We start from the raw sequence: 19727 nt of genomic DNA on the forward strand, positions 1-19727 counted from the left end.
TTTTCAGTACGTGGGCCTCTCACTGTTGTGGCCTCTCCCGTTGCAGAGCACAGGCTCCGGAGGCGCAGGCTCAGCGGCCATGGCTCACGGGCCCAGCCGCTCAGCGGCATGTGGGATCTTCCCGGACCGGGGCACGAATCCGTGTCCCCTGCATCGGCAGGCGGACTCTCAACCACTGCGCCACCAGGGAAGCCCCTGCGCCACCAGGGAAGCCCCCCTTCTCTCTTCTATCTACAGCACCCCCCTGGGGCTCTCATCCTGTGCACAGCCTGCTCACTCACTGAAGATTCCCAAGTGTTTGTCAGCTCAGACTTTCTTCCTGAACTCCAGTCCCTTAAATACAACTGCTTGCTCAATCTTCCCAACTTTACATTCCAAAACTGAGTTCCTGATACCATACTCCCCACTCCTCAAAAAACCCACAACAAACAAGCAACAACAGCAAAGCAGCTCCTCCTTCAGATTTCTGGATCTCAGAAACAAGGGGCTTTACGCCTCCAGTTGCTTTGACGTCTTTCTTTCTCTACATTCTATATCCATCCCATTAGCAAATTCTGTTGGTTCTTCCTTCAAGTATATCCGTAATTTAATCTCTTCTCAGCACATCCACTTGGGCCCTGGTCCATGCCACCATCATCTCTCCCTCCTCGGTGATCTCCCAGCTGCCCTCCTGGCCCTCTTAGTCAAGCTCATGGCAGCCCGTGATCCTGCTAAAAGATGAGTCAGCTTGTGCCACCTCTCAGCTGAAAGCCTTCCCATGACTCCCACTGTCTGACTCCAGAGAAAAACCAGAGCCCTTACAGTGCCTCCAGACCCCTACTTCACCTCCCTCCCCATTACCCCTCATCTCCTTCATCTCTTCATCTCCGGCCACTGGCTCTGCCCCAGCCACACTGGCCTCCTCCATGCTCCTGGACCAGGGCAGCGACCTTCCCACCCCAAGGCATTTGCACTTGTTTCTTCCCTCTCCCGAATATCTGCCTCGTTTCCTTCAGGTCTTAACTTAAATCCACCTTTTCAGTGAAGCCCTGCCTGGCCACTGGATCTGGAACTGTGGCTGCCCAGCCCTCACTGTCCCCTACCTGCACTGTTATCACCTACAGCACTCAATGCCTACACATTTACTCCATTACAGACGTTTTTTCCCAGATGACATAGAGACCATCTATATCAAGAAGAGTGTGGAGATCATCTTTTCAGAAAACAAAAGTAAAAGCACATCAGCAGAGCTGAACTGACAGGGGACAGGCATGAGCATCTCCAAATAGGGTGGCCCCTCTTGGTTGGAAATCACCCTAGTGCTGGAGAAGACACCAGAGATAGAGTATAACATACCTTAAAAAATTGTATTTGCCTGTCTCTCTTCACTATAGTGTGAGCTCCAGGAGGGGAGGGATTTTTGTCTGATTTGGTCACAGCTATATTCCCAGTGCTTGTAGGTACTCAATCAATGCTTGTTGAATGAATAAACAAAAATTTAAAAGCTGGCAGGCAGGTTTTCTCCCATTTCATTTTGCATCCCATACGCAGGCTGACTGCTTCTCGCAGGCCAGGCCTAATTCCCACACCATCTCCATCTCACACATCCACTCCACCCAAGTGCGAGAGAAAAGGCAGCCTCCCGTGTGCCTGGTGAGGCTGGCTCCAACGTCAGCGCAGTGTCTGAGGCCTACGTGCCAAGTAAACTTCCAGAATGACAGCAGTGGAAAGACAGACAACACCAACTGCTGGTGAGAATGTGGAACGACTGGAACCCTCATCTACTGCCGGTGGGGTGCCAATTGGTTTGCCTCCTACCGAGAACTGCTGGGTAGCATCTGCTAAAGCCATGTATACATCTCTCCTATGGCCCAGCAACTTCACTCCCAGTTATGTGCCTAAGAGAAATCAGGGCTTACGTCCACCAACAGACATCTATAAGATTGGTCGTGAACCCTCATTCGTTGATAACCCCAACTGCAAACAACCCAAATGCCTGGCAACAGAATGAATAAACAATTGTGGAGGTTCCCAGAGTAGAATACTCTACTACGATGAAAACAACAACCACATCACCCACAATGACAGAGAGGAATCTCACAGACACAACGCTGAGCAAAGAAACCTGAACAAAAAGATACATACAGTGTGATTCTATTCATGTTGTCGAAGAAGAGTTAATCAGTCGATCTAAGAAAGAAATAGCAAATTTCATTCGAACCGGACTGAGGATTATAACCCAGGAAAAGCCTCTCAGAAAGCTCCAAGAACTGTTCCACTTGTTAGAGATCAAAGCACAGTTACATAAGTTTTGGAGACAAAGGGCTGTGTATTAAATGACATATTGTTGACAGTTTACACAATCCAGATCTCTGAGTACAAAGCGAGTGGTGGGTCATGGGTCATCATGGCCCCTTGCAAGATTAAGAAAGAAGGTTATCGCCTAAAGAGTTGTGACCCTTGATGAGATTAAGGAGGAATGTTATCTCCTAAGGAGGTCTGGTTAATGCAGATGCACAGCACACACTAAAGGGAGGAGGTCCAAATGGGCAGAGAAAAATTTTACATTAAAATTTTTCTTGTCTTGTCATAAAGTATGAATTTTATTTCATCAATATGAAGTTTAAAAAAATAGGAAAAAATCTGTGGTGACAGAAAGCAGAACATCAGTTACCTTTGGAGGCAGGTACTGCTTGGGAGGGACTGAGGGAGCCTTCTGGGTGCTGGAGATGCTCTATATCTTGATCTGGGTGGTGCTTATAGGTGTGTGTGAGAGTGTGCAAAGTCTCACTGAGCTGCACGCTTGAAGTTTGTGCACTTTTCTGAATGAAGTTTAGACCTTGATAGAAAGGAAGGAAGGAAGGAAGGAAGAAAGAAAGGAAGGAAGGAAGGAAGGAAGGAAGAAAAAGAAGGAAGGAAAGAAAGAGAGAGAGAGGAAGGAAGGGAGGAAGGAAGGGAACGAGGAAGGGAGGAAGGAAGGAAGAAAGAGAAAGAAGGAGAGAAAGAAAGAAAGAAAAAGGAAGGAAGGAAGGGAACAAGGAAGGGAGGAAGGAAGGAAGGAAGGAAGGAATAGAAAGAAAGGAAGGAAGGAAGGAAGAAAGAAAATAAAAGTCCCAGAGTGGTAACCCAGACAGATGACTGCTCTTATATCCGACCCTGTGCTAATTTCATCCTTGTAATGCTCTGAAGACCTGTTGATTTTCCTACCTGCTCACTACTTGACCTTTGGAGAGGAGGTCGATGTGCCGAATTACCTAGGACCTAATCCTGGAGGACACGGGTTCTTTCACAAAGTATATCCTTGAAGAACTTGGTCTCTCCGCATCATTGCTCTCCTAACTTGAGGAGGGCTGGGCAGGCTTTGTTTCCCCCAATCAGATTTTCATCTGAATTATGTTTGTTCCTCCACTCATGTGATAATCAGCTTGTGAGACAGACTGCCTGAGTGAGATGTCGCGTTGTTTTTGACTTGAATAAAGGAAACAATCACTGTGAATGTTCTGTTTACATATCTTGGAGCTGTTCATCATTGGGTGGATTTCTCCCTAACTGAATTGAAATCTGCACAGTGTCTTGGCAACAGCCTCATTCTGGGTGTGAATCTGGGCCCCAAGACCCTCACCTGGACTCCTTGGTCCTTTGCCCTGAGAGCTGGTCTGAGACCCCTGTCACATGACTCAGGACCACTCCTCTCTCTGCGCAGGTGGAGGACCCTCGCAGCTCAGTAGGTCTCCTCACTTAGTCCCGTGGTTGCACTGGTCGTCCAGATTCATGTCCTGTGCCCATTTCTAGAGCCAGGGTGTAGGTGAGTCAGCTGCAGCAAAACATGTGGCTAAAGGTAAGGAAGAGGGCTTCCCCAGGGGCGTGGGAAAAACACTCCGTGATCTCATTTTCTCTCGTGTTAGTACCACACTCGCAGCACTTCTGACACCAGATGTGCGGGGGTTCACCCCACCCGCCCCTCCCTGCACCAAGCAATTCTCTGTGACACCGACTGGATGTCCTATAATTCAGTTCCATTCTGGCACTAACTGGTGTTGAGGGCTTAGTCCCGTAAGACTGCCCCGGTTCAGATGCCAATCCCAAGTCCTAGGTGGTCACCTGTACTTCTGACAAACTGGCTATAAATCAGGGTTCCTGTGACCCCCCCCCTCCTTGGGTTTGATAATTTGCTAGAACAGCTCACAGAACTCAGGGAAATACTTGTTTACTTGTTTGTTATAAAGGATATGATAAGGAATACAGATGAACAGCCAGATGAAGAGATGAGTGGGAAGGGGTATGGAGCTTGGGTGCCCACTCCGGGTGCACCAGCCTCCCAGCGCCTGCACGTGCTGAGCAGCCTAGAAGCTCTCCCAACACTACGCTTGTGGGATTTTTACGGAGCTTCCATCATGATTGATCATTAACTCAATCTCTCCCCGTCTGCGTGGATGGTGGAGGTGGGGGGAACTACAAGTTCTGAGCTTCTAATCGTGGCTCAGTCTTTCTACAGCCCACTAAGTGTTGCTTCATTAGAAAAAGAGACACTGCTGTCACCCAGGAAGTTCCAGGGGATTTAGGAGCTCTGTGTCAGAAATGCCCCTGTGCTCTTATCACTTGGGAAATTACAAAGGTTTTAGGAGCTCTGTGCCAGGAACTGGGGGCAGAGACGAATATATATTTTTTGTATTGTTTCACACCAGGGAATACCAGAGTGTGACCCCCCGAGGGAGGAACATGCACTCAGGTGAGCCACGGGTGCCCACCACGCCGTGAACTCGCTCCAGCAGCAGGGGGTAGGGAGCAGTAAGCAAACTGCTGTTTCCAGGTGAGGACACAGCATGAGTGCAGAACAGAAAGAGCACGGGGATCCTGGCCCTGTCCTGGGGTGATGATCTGCACACCAGCCCCACTCAGTGCTGGGCGCCCGTGAGCCCTGCCTCCGCTGTGGCCCCCCAGGCCCCCTCCCTCTCACTGATTGCCTTTGCTTCAACTCTGACTTCTACTCCAGCTCAGGTGTTGGGGAAAGAAATTGTCAGTTAGTGGCTGGTCTTAGACCAAGCCTTACGGGTTCTTCCACTTCCTGAGGGTGGGGTGGGGACCCCAGGAGCCTTGGTTGAGATACAAAGGAAGGCATTTTGGCATTTTAGAATGTTGGTAATTTACAAACTACTTAAAGTTTGTGTGTGTGTGTGTGTGTGTGTGTGTGTGTGCGCCAGAATCCTGGGACCCTGATTTCCTCAGCCCTGGGCATTGCCGTGGGCAGCCAGAGGACCCTCTGTACTGAGAAAGAATGGGTGGCAAGGATGGCTGGCCCCAGGCCCCCACTCCCACCCCTCCCTGCTTGGGAGCCACGGTGGGCAGGAACTGGTCTCTGGAAAGCCTGTTCTTTGGGGTCAGAATTTCTGGCAGGATCCCTAAGCTGACGTTCCAAGGACTGAAATTTCCTCTTGTTTTTGCCCAGAAACGTCTGGCTCAGCCTGCCCTCCCTCTGTCCCCCCCACCCCCGCCTGCCTGCCTGCCTTTCTGTCTTTAGTGTTGGAACATTCCGGTCAGAGCTGGGCTCTGTGGTGTGGAGAGCAGCCAGCAGGAGATGGGATCTGGCCACTGCTTCTCGTGCGGCACTGACCCTGACTCGTGTGTCGGGGACACGCCTGCCCTGGGGGCCTGTGAAGGGGGCGGGGAAGCGCCCCAAGAGCCTCCCGTGGGCTTCACTCTCCTCTCCTTCCTGCGTCCTCACTGTCTGTTCCTCCCTTCTAGACTCATCCAAAGCCAGTCTGAGGCTTTGAGATGGGGAGTCCAGGAGGGGAAAAGGAGGAGGCAGGCCGAGAGGGGCTGGAGGTGTCTGTTGGGGACGGGGGCGCCCTGCCTGGTCCACGTCCAGCTCCATGGACTTATGTGAACTGCTCCCTCCAAGGCCCTAAGGAAGCTCCTTCGATGTTTCAGTGCACCACAGACTCCCTCAGTTCGGACCTGGGTGGCCTGGAAGGGCAAAAGGGTGGGGGACGGGCAAGGGAAGGGCCAGAAGACACCCCAGTGTCTGGCTAGAAGGCCTGAGTGCACGCGCCAATGCAGGCCAGACAAGCAGGTTAGGCCAAGCCGATGGGGGCAGTTGTGGCCGCAGGGGTTGTCCTTGTGAACCCAGCATCTTGCCAATGGCCCCCGGGAGCTAGGGGAAGTCACAAGGCTACCTCCCCCTAGAAGAGAAGCATCTGTGGAATGGCCAGGGGCACTGGGCCTGTGCTGGGAGCTGTGGGGGCCGCAGATGAATGACGACTGAGCTGCCCCCTGCCCTTGAGCAGCTCAGACTTGAGGGCCAGCTTTGATGGGCACAGGCCCACTCAAGCACCTCTGGGAGGACAGGGTGGGGAAGCTGGAGCAGGGCTGCAGGTGCTCTGGGAGCATAAATGGGACAGCCATGCTGACCTGGGGCATCCTAGGAAGGCAGCAGAGTGGAGGTGGCAGCTGCACTGGGGTTCACAGGAGGGCTAAGTTCATGGGCAGAGGTGGAATGGCGAGCACAGAGATAGCAAGTAGCCCAGAGAACCCCAGAGCCTGGGTCGGTTGGTCTTAGTGAGGCAGACCCCTCTCCCCCACCTCTGACCCCCACCCCACATTCTGCCCTCTGAGCACAGGTCCCACTGAGTCTGCTCAGGGCTGAATCAGGGCGCCTAGGTGGAGGGCAGGATCCCTGTCACAGTTGCGGTCCTGGGCACAGAAAGAGGCAAAGGCCAGGCGGTGAGCACTGAGGAGGGAGGCTTCAGGCAGCCCAGAGCCTGCCAGCCAGGTGCGAAAAGCCCCAGACACAGAGGCGGCCCCTCCCCTGCCCACAGCCCTCAGGAGGGCCACTTCCTGCAGGCCCAGGGCAGAGGAAGCGGCTGCTTTGCTTTGCAAGCATGGCCTGAGAGACCCTGGGTCCTGGCTGAGAACTGGGTCAGCCTTGCACCCACTCCCACCCTGCCCAGTGGCTGAGCCCGAGAGTGGCCCTGACCCGCCCTGCAGCCTCTTTGTGGCCGTGTCCCAGAGAACAGGCTGGGGCAGGAGAGAGGCCAGGCCACCAGAAATCCTCTGATGCCAACCTGGATGCCATCCCCAAGGGAGCCACTGTATCCCTGCAAACAGGTGTGATGACACCTTTCCAGAAAGCTCTGCCTGGGTGGGTGGGGGTGGATGGGCACTTCCTGCCCTGCCTGAGAAGGCAACAATCAGTGTCTTGGGGGAGGGGCTGGTCTCCAACCCTCCAGAAAGAGGCCAGGGTTCTCATCCAGTGCCTTGACTGGGGGCCCCAGGAATGAAGCCCAATTTCCGTTTCCTTGTCATCCCCTCTGCCCCAGTGCCCCCAGCCTATTTCTTACTTGATTCATTTATTCAGTCAACAAATTAATGCCAGGGTCAGGAGGGGATGGTTACCAAAAAGACCCAGACTCCCAGGCCTCATGGAGACTACCACCCTCTATGATAAAGTCCTGCCCTCCTCTGAGGCTCAACCAAACACCACCTCCTCCAGGAAGCCCTCCCTGATCAAACAGTTGTCCTGAGGGCCTTAGGATGGCCTGTGTGACCTGGGTCTGCCTCTCTGGGACCAGTGCACAGATGGGTCTCAGTAAGTGGCAGCCACAGACCCTATCAGCACCACTACCCGCCATCATCATCATCCAGGAGGGATAAGATTCCCTGGGTCCTGTGAATCCTTTGCCTGCCTGCAGCAGAAAGCACCCAAATGTTATCAGCACACATGCAGTGGGCCCTATTTAAGAAAACTCAGCATCTAAAAATCCCAACAGACAAAACTGTTGGGAGAGGCCTGAGGAGGCCTTCCCTAATAGCTGAGTCCTGTAGGAACATAGCACCCCTGCCTAGGAGTTGGCTAAACTCTAAAGGGAGGCTTGCCTGTCAGTCAGTCCCCAAATGCCCTGAGGTCGCCGTTGTGAGTTGGCTTTCCACCTGGAGCAACTTCAGACTTCCGTCTGGGCTGATTCCAGCAAGGGTGCCTCAGGCAGTGCTAAGGTGGTAGGGGCTCCACAGTGCCCCTCAAACGCGGGGGCCTGATCCTCAGACCCTCGTCCATCTGCCGCTCTGAGAAGGAGGGGCAAGGCAGGCCCCTCCCAGCGTCCAAAGCCTGTTAGCAGGCTTAGCCTCTGGCAGGGACGCGGAGTCCATGCCCAACTGAGGGGAAAGATTCCTGGGTGATGAACAGGAGTACTTGGCTGGCAGGACAGTTGATTCTCGTGCCCTTACCAGGCCTTGCAAGTGAAGCCCCAGGAGGGACTGAGAGGACCTAGACGCAGGTCCAGCAGACTCAGCCCTTCTGCCAGACCTTAAGCATCGTCCTGGGGGAAAGGGAACATCCACAAACAGCCAGGCATTGATTCAGCCTGAGAACTCCTGACCTCCTCCACGTGTGGGGACAGCATGGTGGCCAAGGGCAAGGGCCAGCCACGTGGCCCTGAGGGCAACTCCAGAGTCTTGGACAACATGTGCCACTGGGTAGGTGGGGGAGGAAATCGCAGACCCGTGTGGCCTGGCTGGGCAGCAGGCTACTGCTAGGAACAGCCGGTGGGGGGAGTGGGCAAGTAGGGTGGGGGGTTGTGCGTGAGCGGGGTGGAGTCAGGACCTGGCCTGACTCTCGGCCCAAGCCAGGCTGACTAGGTTGTCTCTGAAGGGAAACAGCCCCGTAAGGAGTCAGAGATGGGGTCTCCCGAGGCAGCGCCTTCCCTTCCTGGGCCCACATCCTCCCTTTCAGGAGGTCCTGACTCCTCCGACACATTCCCCTCTGTGCTTCAGCGGTCAGGGGCCCGATCACTGCTCCACCTCACACGCTGGCCCAGGGCAACATTCCGCCCGGGGCGCTTCTGAGGGCACCATCTGCTGTCATCAGAGCGTCTTGCAGAACAGGGCAGGGGCCAGCCCTTTGGGATAAGATGAGGGCAGCCAAGGCTTGCCTTCTGCCATCTACCGTGGCAGGCAGATGTGGCCTTAGTAAAGCCTAGGCCACCCCTTGGGGATCCCAGGGGGAGCAGGAGGCTTCACGGCCATCCTCCCGCCTCAGCCAGCTGCACACAGCCGCCGGGGCAAGCTCCTGAAAGCCAACAGCAGACCTGCTGCCCTGCTAAAGGTTCCAGTGGCTCCCGGTGCATCCCACCTGCCCCCACCACCTCTCTGGCCTCAGTCCAGCCAAGCTGCTCCAGAACACATGGGCTCCTCCCCTGCTTGGGGCCTTTGCACTTGCTGTTCCCCCATCTGGAGTCTGGAACGCCATCTCCCCAACTGGCCTCACTCACTCATTCTCACTATTCAAGGAATGCTGCCCTCCTCCCGCACCCCGCCATGCCCGAGTCCATGCCCCCATCACAGCCCACGCCAGGCCCAATGCCACCCACTTCTGTGCCTCTTGTGCCAGGCTGTATATTCATTCGTTGAGAGCCGAGAACTTGGGAATCTCACTCAGGCTGTGTCCCCAGTCCATGATGCAGCATACAGCAATGAGTGAGTCTGCGTGAAGGAAAGCCCTCCAAAGGTTGTTGGCCACTTGAGCCCTTGGGTCCTCACGGGCCCTAACGCCTCAGGGCTCAGGGAAGCTGCCGCCCTGTCCCAGCCCTGGTGGCTAGGGTTGTGAAGGAAGCAGGTCTGAGGGTCGAAGGCTGAGGGCCGAGCCGGCACCTGTCCAGCCCGAGTGTGGAGGGCATGGCCTCACCTGCCTGGGGTTCTGTGCCGTGTGCCCCTTTGGCAGGTAGCTGTGGAGGCTGCCGGTGCCTGGAATCAGGTACGGAAATGCTGTCTTCTGTCCAAAGGAACACTGTCCTGGTGCTTCTACTCCCCGTTTACCAGGCAAGGGAGGTTCTAGGGGAGTGGGGCAGTGACCAAGAGGCCAGTGGCTGGAGCTGGGCACTCCGTGCCTGGGCACCAACCCTGGGTGAAGGGATAGGACTGGCTGGCCCGGGCTTTCACGCCGATCTGGCCTCAGTAAGTTGCCCTGCACCCTGTAACCTGCCTGCCCTGAACCCTCTGCCCAGGCAGAACTGCCTGAACCAGTTTGTGTGGTTCAGGGAGGCCAAGGACTCGTCAGTTCTTGGAAGCACCTCTGACCCTCCCCACCCAGTCCCTCTGCCCTGAGGGTTAGGCCACAGGCAGGCCCTGGGTGCCTCACACTCTGCCCCTCCCACCCTCCCTCACACAGGTGGCTCCTGTCAAGAGTAGGCTGGAGTGTTGCCACCCCTTGGAGCCCACCTGGCCTGCTGAATCAGAGTTAGCATTCAGAGGAGATTCTCAGGGTTCTGTCTGCAAGTGAACATTTGAGAACTGGGCCGGGAGGACAACTGTTCACCCAGGGACTGGAGCTGATGGTGGGCTTTCAGGCACTGCGCAGTGTGGGCTGGGGGCAGCTTTCCTGGTCCCAAAGTCACCACTTCTGATGGTGATCCCCTCTCTGCCCAGTGGGCTCTGGCCAAGGCCAGCCAGGCGACGGGGGGGAAGACTGGTACAGGAGACTGTCCTGAAGGACCACAACTCTGTGGCCGGGTGTGGGCCAGGCATCAGGTGGCTGCCATTCAAGCTCCAGCCCCAACGCACACTAGCTGAGCATGGCAGGTTGCTGCACTTGGGACCTCCCCACTCAACTGCACCATCCTCGGGGGGGCGGGGGGGGGCAGAGCAGAAGGCCACGTGGGAGAGCTTTAAACCTGGAAGGCTCATGGAGAGCTGGACAAGCAGCTCCTTGTTTCCTTTACTTGCTGTCTGGCTGTTTAGATAACTCACACCAAATGAACAGGGCTGCAGGTGCTGGGCTACAGTCACAGCGCCTGGATGGACGGGGCTCTGTCCCTGGGAATCAACCACGGTGTGGTGCAAACATCTGACCCCACTGGAACTGCCAGCATTCTCAGGAATGCCCAGAGTGGTGGACAGTTGTTGACATTTGCCACCTAGCATGGTTTCAGTCCTCAATCACAGAGGTGTGTCTGAAGCAAGAACACTCCTGGACTTCGCAAACACATGAGTCAATAAACTTTCTTTTTATTATTAAGTCAGTCTGGGTAGGGTTTCTGTCACTTGCAGTTAAGAGTCCTAACACAAAACACTGCTTTCTCCAGCACAGGGAGGGATGAGGACAGGACTGCGAGGCATCAGACACCTGGAGGGAGGTGAGACTGGGCCAGAGGGCTTGGCAGGCCACTCTGGACCATGGGGAGCTCAGGCTGCAGTTCCTGGGCCTGGCGGGCACCCACAGCATGGCAGTCTCTTGCCTGGCTCTGGGTGAGCCCACATGCCTGCCTTGACAAGGCCCAGCCAGCCAGGCAGGTGGGCATCAGCAAGGCAGGTGGGCAGGCACTGGTTTCCTGGAGGCCTCTCAGGACCCACAGTCTTTCCTGCAGGGGGGCGGGGCCAGGTCTGGGGATTCAAGGCCTCAGAGAGGAGGGGACCTCACTCCAGTGCAACCTTCTCTCTGGCCCCTAAAGCTTCCTGAGTTCGTCTAATTCAAGGGATCATCTGGATCAACAGCTCAAAGGGCCGAGAAACGACATTTGTTCCCAAGAGGCCTAAGTATTTTGGGTTTGCTAAATGAAAAGGTAATTACCTGAAGTGGAACTAGAAGGACGCCAGTATCCAAAAAGAGGCATTGGGGGTTCAGAGAAAAAGAGCCACTTCCACTGTGCCCACCACCCCGTGGGGTAGGGTCCCATGGTGAAGGGCCCTGCAGGGTGCCGGGCAGCTTGGGGAACTCTGCCCTCTCAGGGGCCCGGTCAATGGCATCCGCTTGGATGCCGAAGTGACTAGGGAAGCCCTCCCGCATGTCTGCAGACCCGGGGTCAGCTGTGGAAGGACGACCAGGAGACTCCCGAGGCGTAGAACTCCACGCGGCTGGGCCAGTCACCATCCCCACTGCCTTCCCTGTCCTCGTCTGAGTCATCATCGTCTCCACTGGACGCTCCGCAGACGGCCCCGGCCAGGTAGGCCGGCTGCCCGGCGGCCCCGGTGCCCAGCTCCTCCGCCTCCTCCTGCCGCTTCTGGGCGGCCAGCTCGCGGAAGCAGAGGCTGCAGACGCGCAGGGGCTTGGGCGAGAGGCGCGGCAGGAGGAAGCGCTCGCGGGAGCACTCGGCACAGACCACAAAGCCGCATTTGCGGCAGTGGTGGCGTCGGGTGAGCGCCGAGAAGCGCGTCTGCGTGCAGCGCATGCAGATGTCCGTGGCTTTGTCGGGGATCCAGGGCGCCGCGTGCTCCGTGCTGGGCTGGAGACCCGTGGCCAGCAGCTGCCGCCGCACACACTCCTCGATATGGCTGATCCACTCCTGGCGCTCGGTGGCGGAGGCGGCTGACACCACGAAGGACTTCTTGGCCGTCTTGATCATCCAGCGGTTCTTGGCCTGCAGGGTCTCGGGCAGCAGCTCCAGCGTCACCTCCTCCAGCGGAATGATATGCTGGCTGCGGTACTTGCGCTTGTTGAGCACGATGCTGCCGTACACCAGAATGTCGTTGAAGAGGAAGAAGATGCGCGGTTTGGCCTTCTTGCGGCACTCCTTGGTCAGGACGCCCTCACCCAGCAGCACTCGGCCCGGCAGGGCCAGTGGCTGCCCCGATGCCCCGAAGCAGCTCTCAACAGCCGCGATGCGCTGGCTGTTGATCTCCGTGTTCGCCAGGTAGTCCACCATCTTCGGCCACTCGGCTGTGGGAGGAGCAGCAGAGGACGCGTCAGCTTGCTCAGACATGGGGGGGGGGCTCACCCCCAGCTCACCCACCCATCCGTCAGACAACGCACTAATTACCCCACTGCAGGCCCAGACGGCCACTCAACCAAGGAAACTCGCTGCCCCAGAAAACGACCCTTAGACAAGGAGTTACTGGGAGGTGAAGGGGGAACCCCCCGCCCCAGTGAGGGGCGTGTGGAAGCCAGCCCGGGATAGGAAGGCAGCAGTAAAGATGTGTGACTGAGAAGTGGGGGCTCGAGCCCCTGGGGAGCCTTGGAAAACAGGGTAGAACAGGCCTCAACACCATCCACCCAAGGGGCAAGGATACTGAGCCCCAACTGCCTTCAGAGGCTTCCAGGAGCACTGACTACCCGGCACTTTGGGCCTGCCCCAGGTGGAAGGGTGCAGGTGCATGCACGAGGATGGGGAGTGCCAGGCAACGGGGTGTCTGCAACCCCAACCTGTCAGTGACCCCCCCCCCACCCCACCCCCCATCTACCAAGACAAAGCATCGTAGACCCTGCAACCCACTCACTCAGCCCATGAGCCCAGTGGTCACCACCATCATCATCACAGGTACCACTGCTGAGTGCTTCTTCCATGTCAAGCATGACTATCTCATTTAGTCCTCACACCAACCGTAGCAGGTAGGTCCCCCCTTGACAGGAGGAAACTGAGGCTCTGTTAGTCACTAGGCAGCCTGGAGCTTGCACCCCTGGAGACGGTGCTGCTCAGAGCCTTCCCCCATGGGGCAGGAGGCCTCTATCCTCCTCTGCCAAGCGCTCCATGTGGTAGCCCCAGATCTCACCTGGGCCCCCTCTGCTCTGTCCATACCCATTCCCTTTGACCCACCAGACTCACAGCTTTGAGGACACCCAAACACCGCCGACTCCAGGGCAAGCCTGCAGTCCCAGCTCTCCCCTGAGCTGCCCCCATGACCTCCCACCAGCTCCTCTTCTTTTCCAGAAACAAACCACCATTCACCTAGTTGCTGAAGCCCCAAATCTAGGACTCCGCCTTGAATCTCCTCTTTCCTGTACCCCCATTCGACCCACAAGCAAGCTCCATCGTTTTTGTGTCTCACGCTTGGCCCCAGTCTGCTCACTTCTCACCACACAGCTCCACCAGTGAAGTGACAGCAAGGCTACCTCCCTTTCAGAAAGCATCTCTCTGACAACCCCAGCTCAGGCAGCTTCTCCCCCTACCCAGGACAGGGTCAGCAAACCATGGCCTGAGGGTCAAATCTGGGTTCATGTATAAGGTTTTATTGGAACACAGCCACATCATTCATTTACAATTGTCTGTGCTGCTCTCCTGCTGCAACAACAGAACTGAGAGCTGTGACAGAGACCACATGGTTACAGAACCTAAAATTTACTCTTTACAGAAAAAGTTTGCTAACCTTTTCTGTAGGATGTTACCCTATTTTGCTTTTTCTTCACAGGACTTACCAGGACCTGATATTTTCTTGTCTATCCATCATTTGCTTGCGTGTTTTCTATTTCCCTCACCCACTTCTAAGCTCCATCACAGCAGGAGCCTTTTCTTGTTCACTGCTGTATCCCCAATGCCTGGAACAGTGCCAAGCACATAGTAGGTGCTTCGTGAGTGGCTAGTGAATGAACCAAAGCTCCCTAGGGCCCACCACAGGAGGAAGGAGCCAGCACCTCCTATCTCTGAAGAGGAAGCAGATGAGAGCTGACCCCACAGCCGCTGCTGCCGCCACCACCATGTGCGCACAAGTGTACAGGCACACACAGCACACCCCTGGCCAAACTGATCACACACGCAGAGTTTCTGGGTCACCACACTGCAGTTCCGTAAGTCAGGCTACCTGTGGGAAGCTGAAGTGTGGCCAGCGCAGGGGCTGGATGCATTACACAACAGGGGTGCTCAGTCCCGACTCACGCACCCCTTGCCCCTTTCAGACCACAAGCCATCCTGAGAAGTGCTGTCCACACCACCTTATGTAAGAACCACTATTTTTAGGCTGCTGATCTCGGCTGCATGTTGCAAACCTAGCTGATTATGGGTGACAGCCCTGGGCTATCCTGCTAGGACCAGTCACTGCATCCCTGCTGTGGACAGTCTGGTAACATTCCAGAGGCCACCCCCAGGACCCCTGGGCTGGGTGCTGGGCCCCGGGATGGGCTGAATGAGGGCTCCACTGGAAGAGCTCAGAGTGTAGCAAAGGAGGGAGAGGCACCAAGAGCAGTGACTTTGGGACCTACAGCAGCGACAATGGAGATGCCTGGCAGAGTGGAAAGGGCAGAACAAAGGGTGAGCTGGGTGCACTCACACAATGGGCTACTGTTGGCGTTTACAGTGACTCCACCCGATTCATGTGGGTCATCGTGGAGCGACAACAGACACCAAATGCTGAGTGGAAAAAGCAACCTGCAGAATGGTCTGTATGACACCATGTATGCAGAAATTACGCAACATTTAAAAAGTGTTCAAGAACTATATCTGCGAATAAAAATGGGTAGGATGGAACCTCGCACCCATAAGGATAGCTGCTATCAAAAAAAACAGGAAATAAGTGTTGGTAGGGAAATGGAAAAGTTGGAACCCTCCTGCACTGTTAGTGGGAATGTAAACTGGTGCAGCCGCTATGGAAAACAGTATGGAGGTCCCTCTAAACATTAAAAATAGAACTGCCATATGATTCAGCAATCCACTTCTGCTTATTTATCCAGGAGAATTGAAAGCAGGATCTCCAAGTGGTATTTGCACACCCATGTTCATAGCAGCATTATTCACAACAGCGAAGAAGTGGAAGCATCCCAAGTGTCCATTGATGGATGAGTGGATAAACAAAAGGTGGTACAGACATACAATGGAATATTATTCAGCCTTAAAAAGAAATCCTGTCACTTGCTAGAACACGGATGGACACTGAAGACATTATGCCAACTGAAATAAGCAAGTCCCAAAAAGACAAATACTGCATGATTCCACTAATATGATGTATCTATAGTAGTCAAATTCATAGAAACAGAAAGTAGCAAGGTGGTTACCAGGGCTGGGGGTGGAGGAGGAGGAAGAACGGGGTCCGGGCGGGGGCTGTGGTGGTGGAGGAGAGCTGTTATTTAATGGGTACAGAGTTTTGGTTTTGTAAGATGAAGAGAATTCTGGAGATATTTCAAAACAATAGGAATATACTTAACACCTCTGAACTGTAAGCTTAAAAACAGTTAAGATGGTTTTCAAAAAAGATAGATACAAACCAAAATCAGAAGAAAATTTTATTTCTTTCATTTAAAAGAAGGCAGCAGCAAATGTGATAAAATCCCAATACCAGTCAGTTCTGGGAAGTGGGAACATGAGCTTTTTCTTTCTCTTTCTAAATTTAAGGTCCTCAAAAAGAAAAGAATTACAGTACAATGTCTGGGTCAAGAGCTCTGGGCTCTACTGGCCTCGCAGCGGGTCACCAGGCTGGGCCTCCCCTGACCTCACAGCAGCAGGGCCCAGGCTGCAGGACATGCCAGGATGAACATCTGAGGACGGAATGCCACTTGCTCCCTCCAATACACCTGGCAGCCACCTGGCAGAACTGGGTGAAAACCCAATCTTGCAGCCACACGCCGAGGCCTAACACATTCAGCACTGAGCAGACAGACTTTATGTGGAGAGAAGAGCAGATGCCCCCCACAGTGGGTGAGCTCTGGAGGCAGACTTGCCCAGGTCCACCTCTGACTAGATGCTACCCAGGTGGGCACCATGGAGGAAGTGAGGAACAGCGCCCAGGGAGGGGAGAGCTTTGGGCAGGGGAGGGCCTACAACGCTGTCTCCCCGTCCCTTGTAGGAGGCCCCAGGATGCCCCACACTGCTCTGTCCCTAGTCAGTGGTTTACAGACCCCCTCCAGGCCCTGTTGGCGGCAAAACATGGCGCAGGAAGGGTGGGGAGTACCTGGTGACAATGAAAGGGGTCTGGGCTCTAAGCTGACTCCACACACTGACTGGGGTAGTGGGAAGCCTCTTGTGCCCCCTCCTCTGTGGGCCTGCAGCGAGTACCAGCTGGGGTGAGGGGCCGGGCAGACAGCATCCTCCTGGGGGGCTCCCCCACATCTGCCTACCAGATCTGCCACGACCAGAACTTCACACCTGCTATAACATGGCCTGGAGATTTTCTTTTCCTTTTTTTTTGACCGCCCCCCTCACTTCTTTCCCTCACCAGGGATCGAACCCGCACCCCGTGCAGTGGAAGCGCGCAGTTTTAACCACTGGACCGCCAGGGAAGTCCCTTGGAGATTTTCTTGGTAGATGAGGCAGCATCCCCACCTCCCCATCCCCCACCCCTCCCAGCAGATGGGGAATCCTGTTCTTATTGTTCTCACTAGGGAAGTGAACCATCCTCCCTTAGAACAGGGGAGGAGAGAGCTGAGCCTGTGCCCACTCCTTTTGGGGCCACCTGCCCCAGGATAGCCTGTGCTGAGCCCCATGTGGTACCCCAGATGCTGACAGAAGGTGGACACTCTCGAAGGGCCAGTGTCTGGGAACAGGGAAGTAAACAGACCTGCTCTTTCTTGCAGGTTTTGGAAGGAGGGCAGGCTCCTGGGCTGGCCTTCCTGAACACAAGGGATCCCACCACCTGAGCTGGGCCAAAGGTGCTCTCAGTGAGTGAGCCATGCCCTAAGTGTCACTGGGTGGCCAGGGTTCTGTGCTTGACAGTCGAGGTGTCACACATGATCTACACCAGGAGTGGCAAATCTATATCAAGTCTGAACAACTGCCAGTTTTTCTAAATACAATTTATTGGAAAACAGCCGCATGCGATGGGGACTGGCTTGCAAAGCCTAAAATATTTACTATTTGGCGCTTCACATAAAAAGTTTGCAGACCCCTGATCTATACCACCACATGCTGTCAAATGCATAATTCAGGGACTTCCCTGGTGGCGCAATGGTTAAGAATCCGCCTGCTGGCTTCCCTGGTGGTGCAGTGGTTGAGAGTCTGCCTGCCGATGCAGGGGACACGGGTTCGTGCCCCGGTCCGGGAAAATCCCACATGCTGCGGAGCGGCTGGTCCCGTGAGCCACAGCCGCTGAGCCTGCGCGTCTGGAGCCTGTGCTCCGCAACGGAAGAGGCCACAACAGTGAGAAGCCCGCGTACCGCAAAAAAAAAAAAAAAAAAGAATCCGCCTGCCGATGCAACGGATACGGGTTCGAGCCCTGGTCTGGGAAGATTCCACATGCCGCGGAGCAACTAAGCCCGTGCGCCACAACTACTGAAGCCTGCACTCTAGAGCGAGCGAGCCACAACTACTGAAGCCTGCGCGCCTAGAGCCCGTGCTCTGCCACAACAGAAGCCACCACAATGAGAAGCCAGCTTGCCACAACTACAGAAAGCCCGCGTGCAGCAATGAAGACCCAATGCAGGCAAAAATAAATAAATAAAATTTATAAAAAACAAACAAAACAGTTTCAGTGTGACTCAAAGCGTCCATTTTCCCACCTGCAAAAAGGGCTGATGACAACTCTCCCCCTGCACAGCTCTTCAGGTGTTCAGGGAGAGAGAAAGGGAAGGAGATTCCAGGTGACTGCAGGCTGGGAAGGAACTGCCACCTCTCTCTGGGCCTGCCTCAGTTACTTCCTCTGTGAAATGGGAGATTAAGCCCGGCCCTGTTTCCTTTGACAGCTCCCACCAAAAGTCACAAACTCACACGCTTCAGGGGCCAGGCGGTTCCTAAATGAGAGAGGCCAGCGAGCACCTAGGTCACGGGGAAGGCGCTTCCACCCTCCCTCTCTTCCCTCCTTCGCTGGGGCAACTATCTCAGCCCACTTCTCCACACCCCGCAGACTGGGACCGACGACGGCGTGAGTCAGGAAACCCTGAACCATCTCCGAACAGCGGGAGCGCTGAGATCCCTCTGCCCCAGGGCTCAACGCCCACGGGCGCCTCCTGACCTTTTCCGTTCTCACGTCGCGCACACCCCGGGGGCCCTGCCTCGACCCCGGAGACCCCTAACCTGTTTTCACCCCGGAGACCCCTTACCTGTTGTCACCCCGCTATCCCTGGAGCCCCTGCAGACCCCGCCCCGCCTACAGCCCGACCAGCCAGTAATAAGCGCCCTGCTCCGCGCCTCTGCTCGAGGCCAGAGTCCGAGACGGTCCTGGCTGTGCGCCCGCCCCGCCCCAGCTCCGGGGCCGTATAGTCGAGGCGTCCCGGGGAATTTGGAGGCGGCCGGCCGGCCGGAAGCCCGCCTGCTCTGCTCGTCGCAGCCCGACCGGGGATCCTTACCTCCTCGGCCTGGGCCCCGCGCGCCCCGCCCAGCAGCCTGCGTGTCACACCGCACTCGGCCGCGCCGCTCCTCTCGCCCTCTGGGATTAACCCCAACCGCCCAAGCCGACGCGTTCCAACTCTCCCCGACACGCCCCTCGCGGCAGCTCCGCCAATTGGAGCCCTGGCGCGCGGCGGGGGCGGAGCCTGGACTCCAACTCCAGAACCACAAGTTCCCGGGAGAAGTGCGCAAGCGGAGCGGCCAGAGTTGGAGTGCGTTGTGGAGCGCCCCTGCTGCGAGCCAGGGCTGGGCGAGGCTCGTTTGTAGCTCTCTCCCGGGGTTGGGTACCCCGTCTCAAGACCCCCGGTTTCCCTTTCCGACGCCGCGCTCTGCCCGCTGGCTGTTCTCGCCAGGCAGCAGACTTTGAACTCGCCGGACTGGGGCCTGTGAGCCAGGAAAGGGGGAGGGAGGCTTTGACGTTATTGTGCCTTCTGCTGCCTCTGGCGGGATTCCCTGCTGCTGGCTGGCATAGTCCTCTCTCAGAAATAAAGAGATTGATAATCATAATATGAAAAATCAGTGTTTTATCTGTTTTATGTTTTAAACTTTTTTTAGTGAAAACTTTCAAACATACATTGAAAGAAAGAGACTAATTTAATGGACTCCATGTACCCATTACCCAGCTCCAACATTACCAGCAGGTTTTGTCCCCCTTCTCCCCGCGCCCAACATACCACCCCCCACTGCCGCTCCCTGGCCAGCAACACTGAAATGAAATGAAAGTCCAAGCCTCGCCATCACCACTCCTCGAGGGCTGTCTCAACCTCCCTCTGGCCTCCTCTCAACACTTCATTTCATACT

General features: G+C 55.6%; 1 protein-coding gene across 3 annotated transcripts; it reads right to left on the bottom strand.

Annotated features, from left to right (window-relative positions):
• Positions 1–10954: 10954 nt before the first annotated feature.
• On the bottom strand, positions 10955–19034 carry PLEKHF1 (pleckstrin homology and FYVE domain containing 1). 3 transcript variants are annotated; one of them, XM_067720063.1, is made up of 3 exons: positions 18641–18870; positions 18101–18331; positions 10955–12622 (listed from the first exon to the last, which is right to left on the bottom strand). In XM_067720063.1, exon 3 carries the CDS (start codon positions 12606–12608, stop codon positions 11769–11771), a length of 840 nt encoding a protein of 279 aa, XP_067576164.1. In that variant the 5' UTR covers positions 12609–12622; positions 18101–18331; positions 18641–18870; the 3' UTR covers positions 10955–11768. The 3 variants fall into 3 exon arrangements, with proteins under 3 accessions (XP_067576164.1, XP_067576162.1, XP_067576163.1); XM_067720061.1 differs by lacking the exons at positions 18101–18331; positions 18641–18870 and adding an exon at positions 18887–19034; XM_067720062.1 differs by lacking the exon at positions 18101–18331.
• Positions 19035–19727: the final 693 nt, after the last annotated feature.

Source organism: Pseudorca crassidens, chromosome 20 (assembly GCF_039906515.1).
Source record: "Pseudorca crassidens isolate mPseCra1 chromosome 20, mPseCra1.hap1, whole genome shotgun sequence".
NCBI lineage: Eukaryota > Metazoa > Chordata > Mammalia > Artiodactyla > Delphinidae > Pseudorca > Pseudorca crassidens.

Excerpts from the sequence above, each read along its gene's own strand:
- PLEKHF1 (XM_067720061.1), bottom strand. The coding sequence starts at position 12,608 with ATGGTGGACTACCTGGCGAACACGGAGATCAACAGCCAGCGCATCGCG.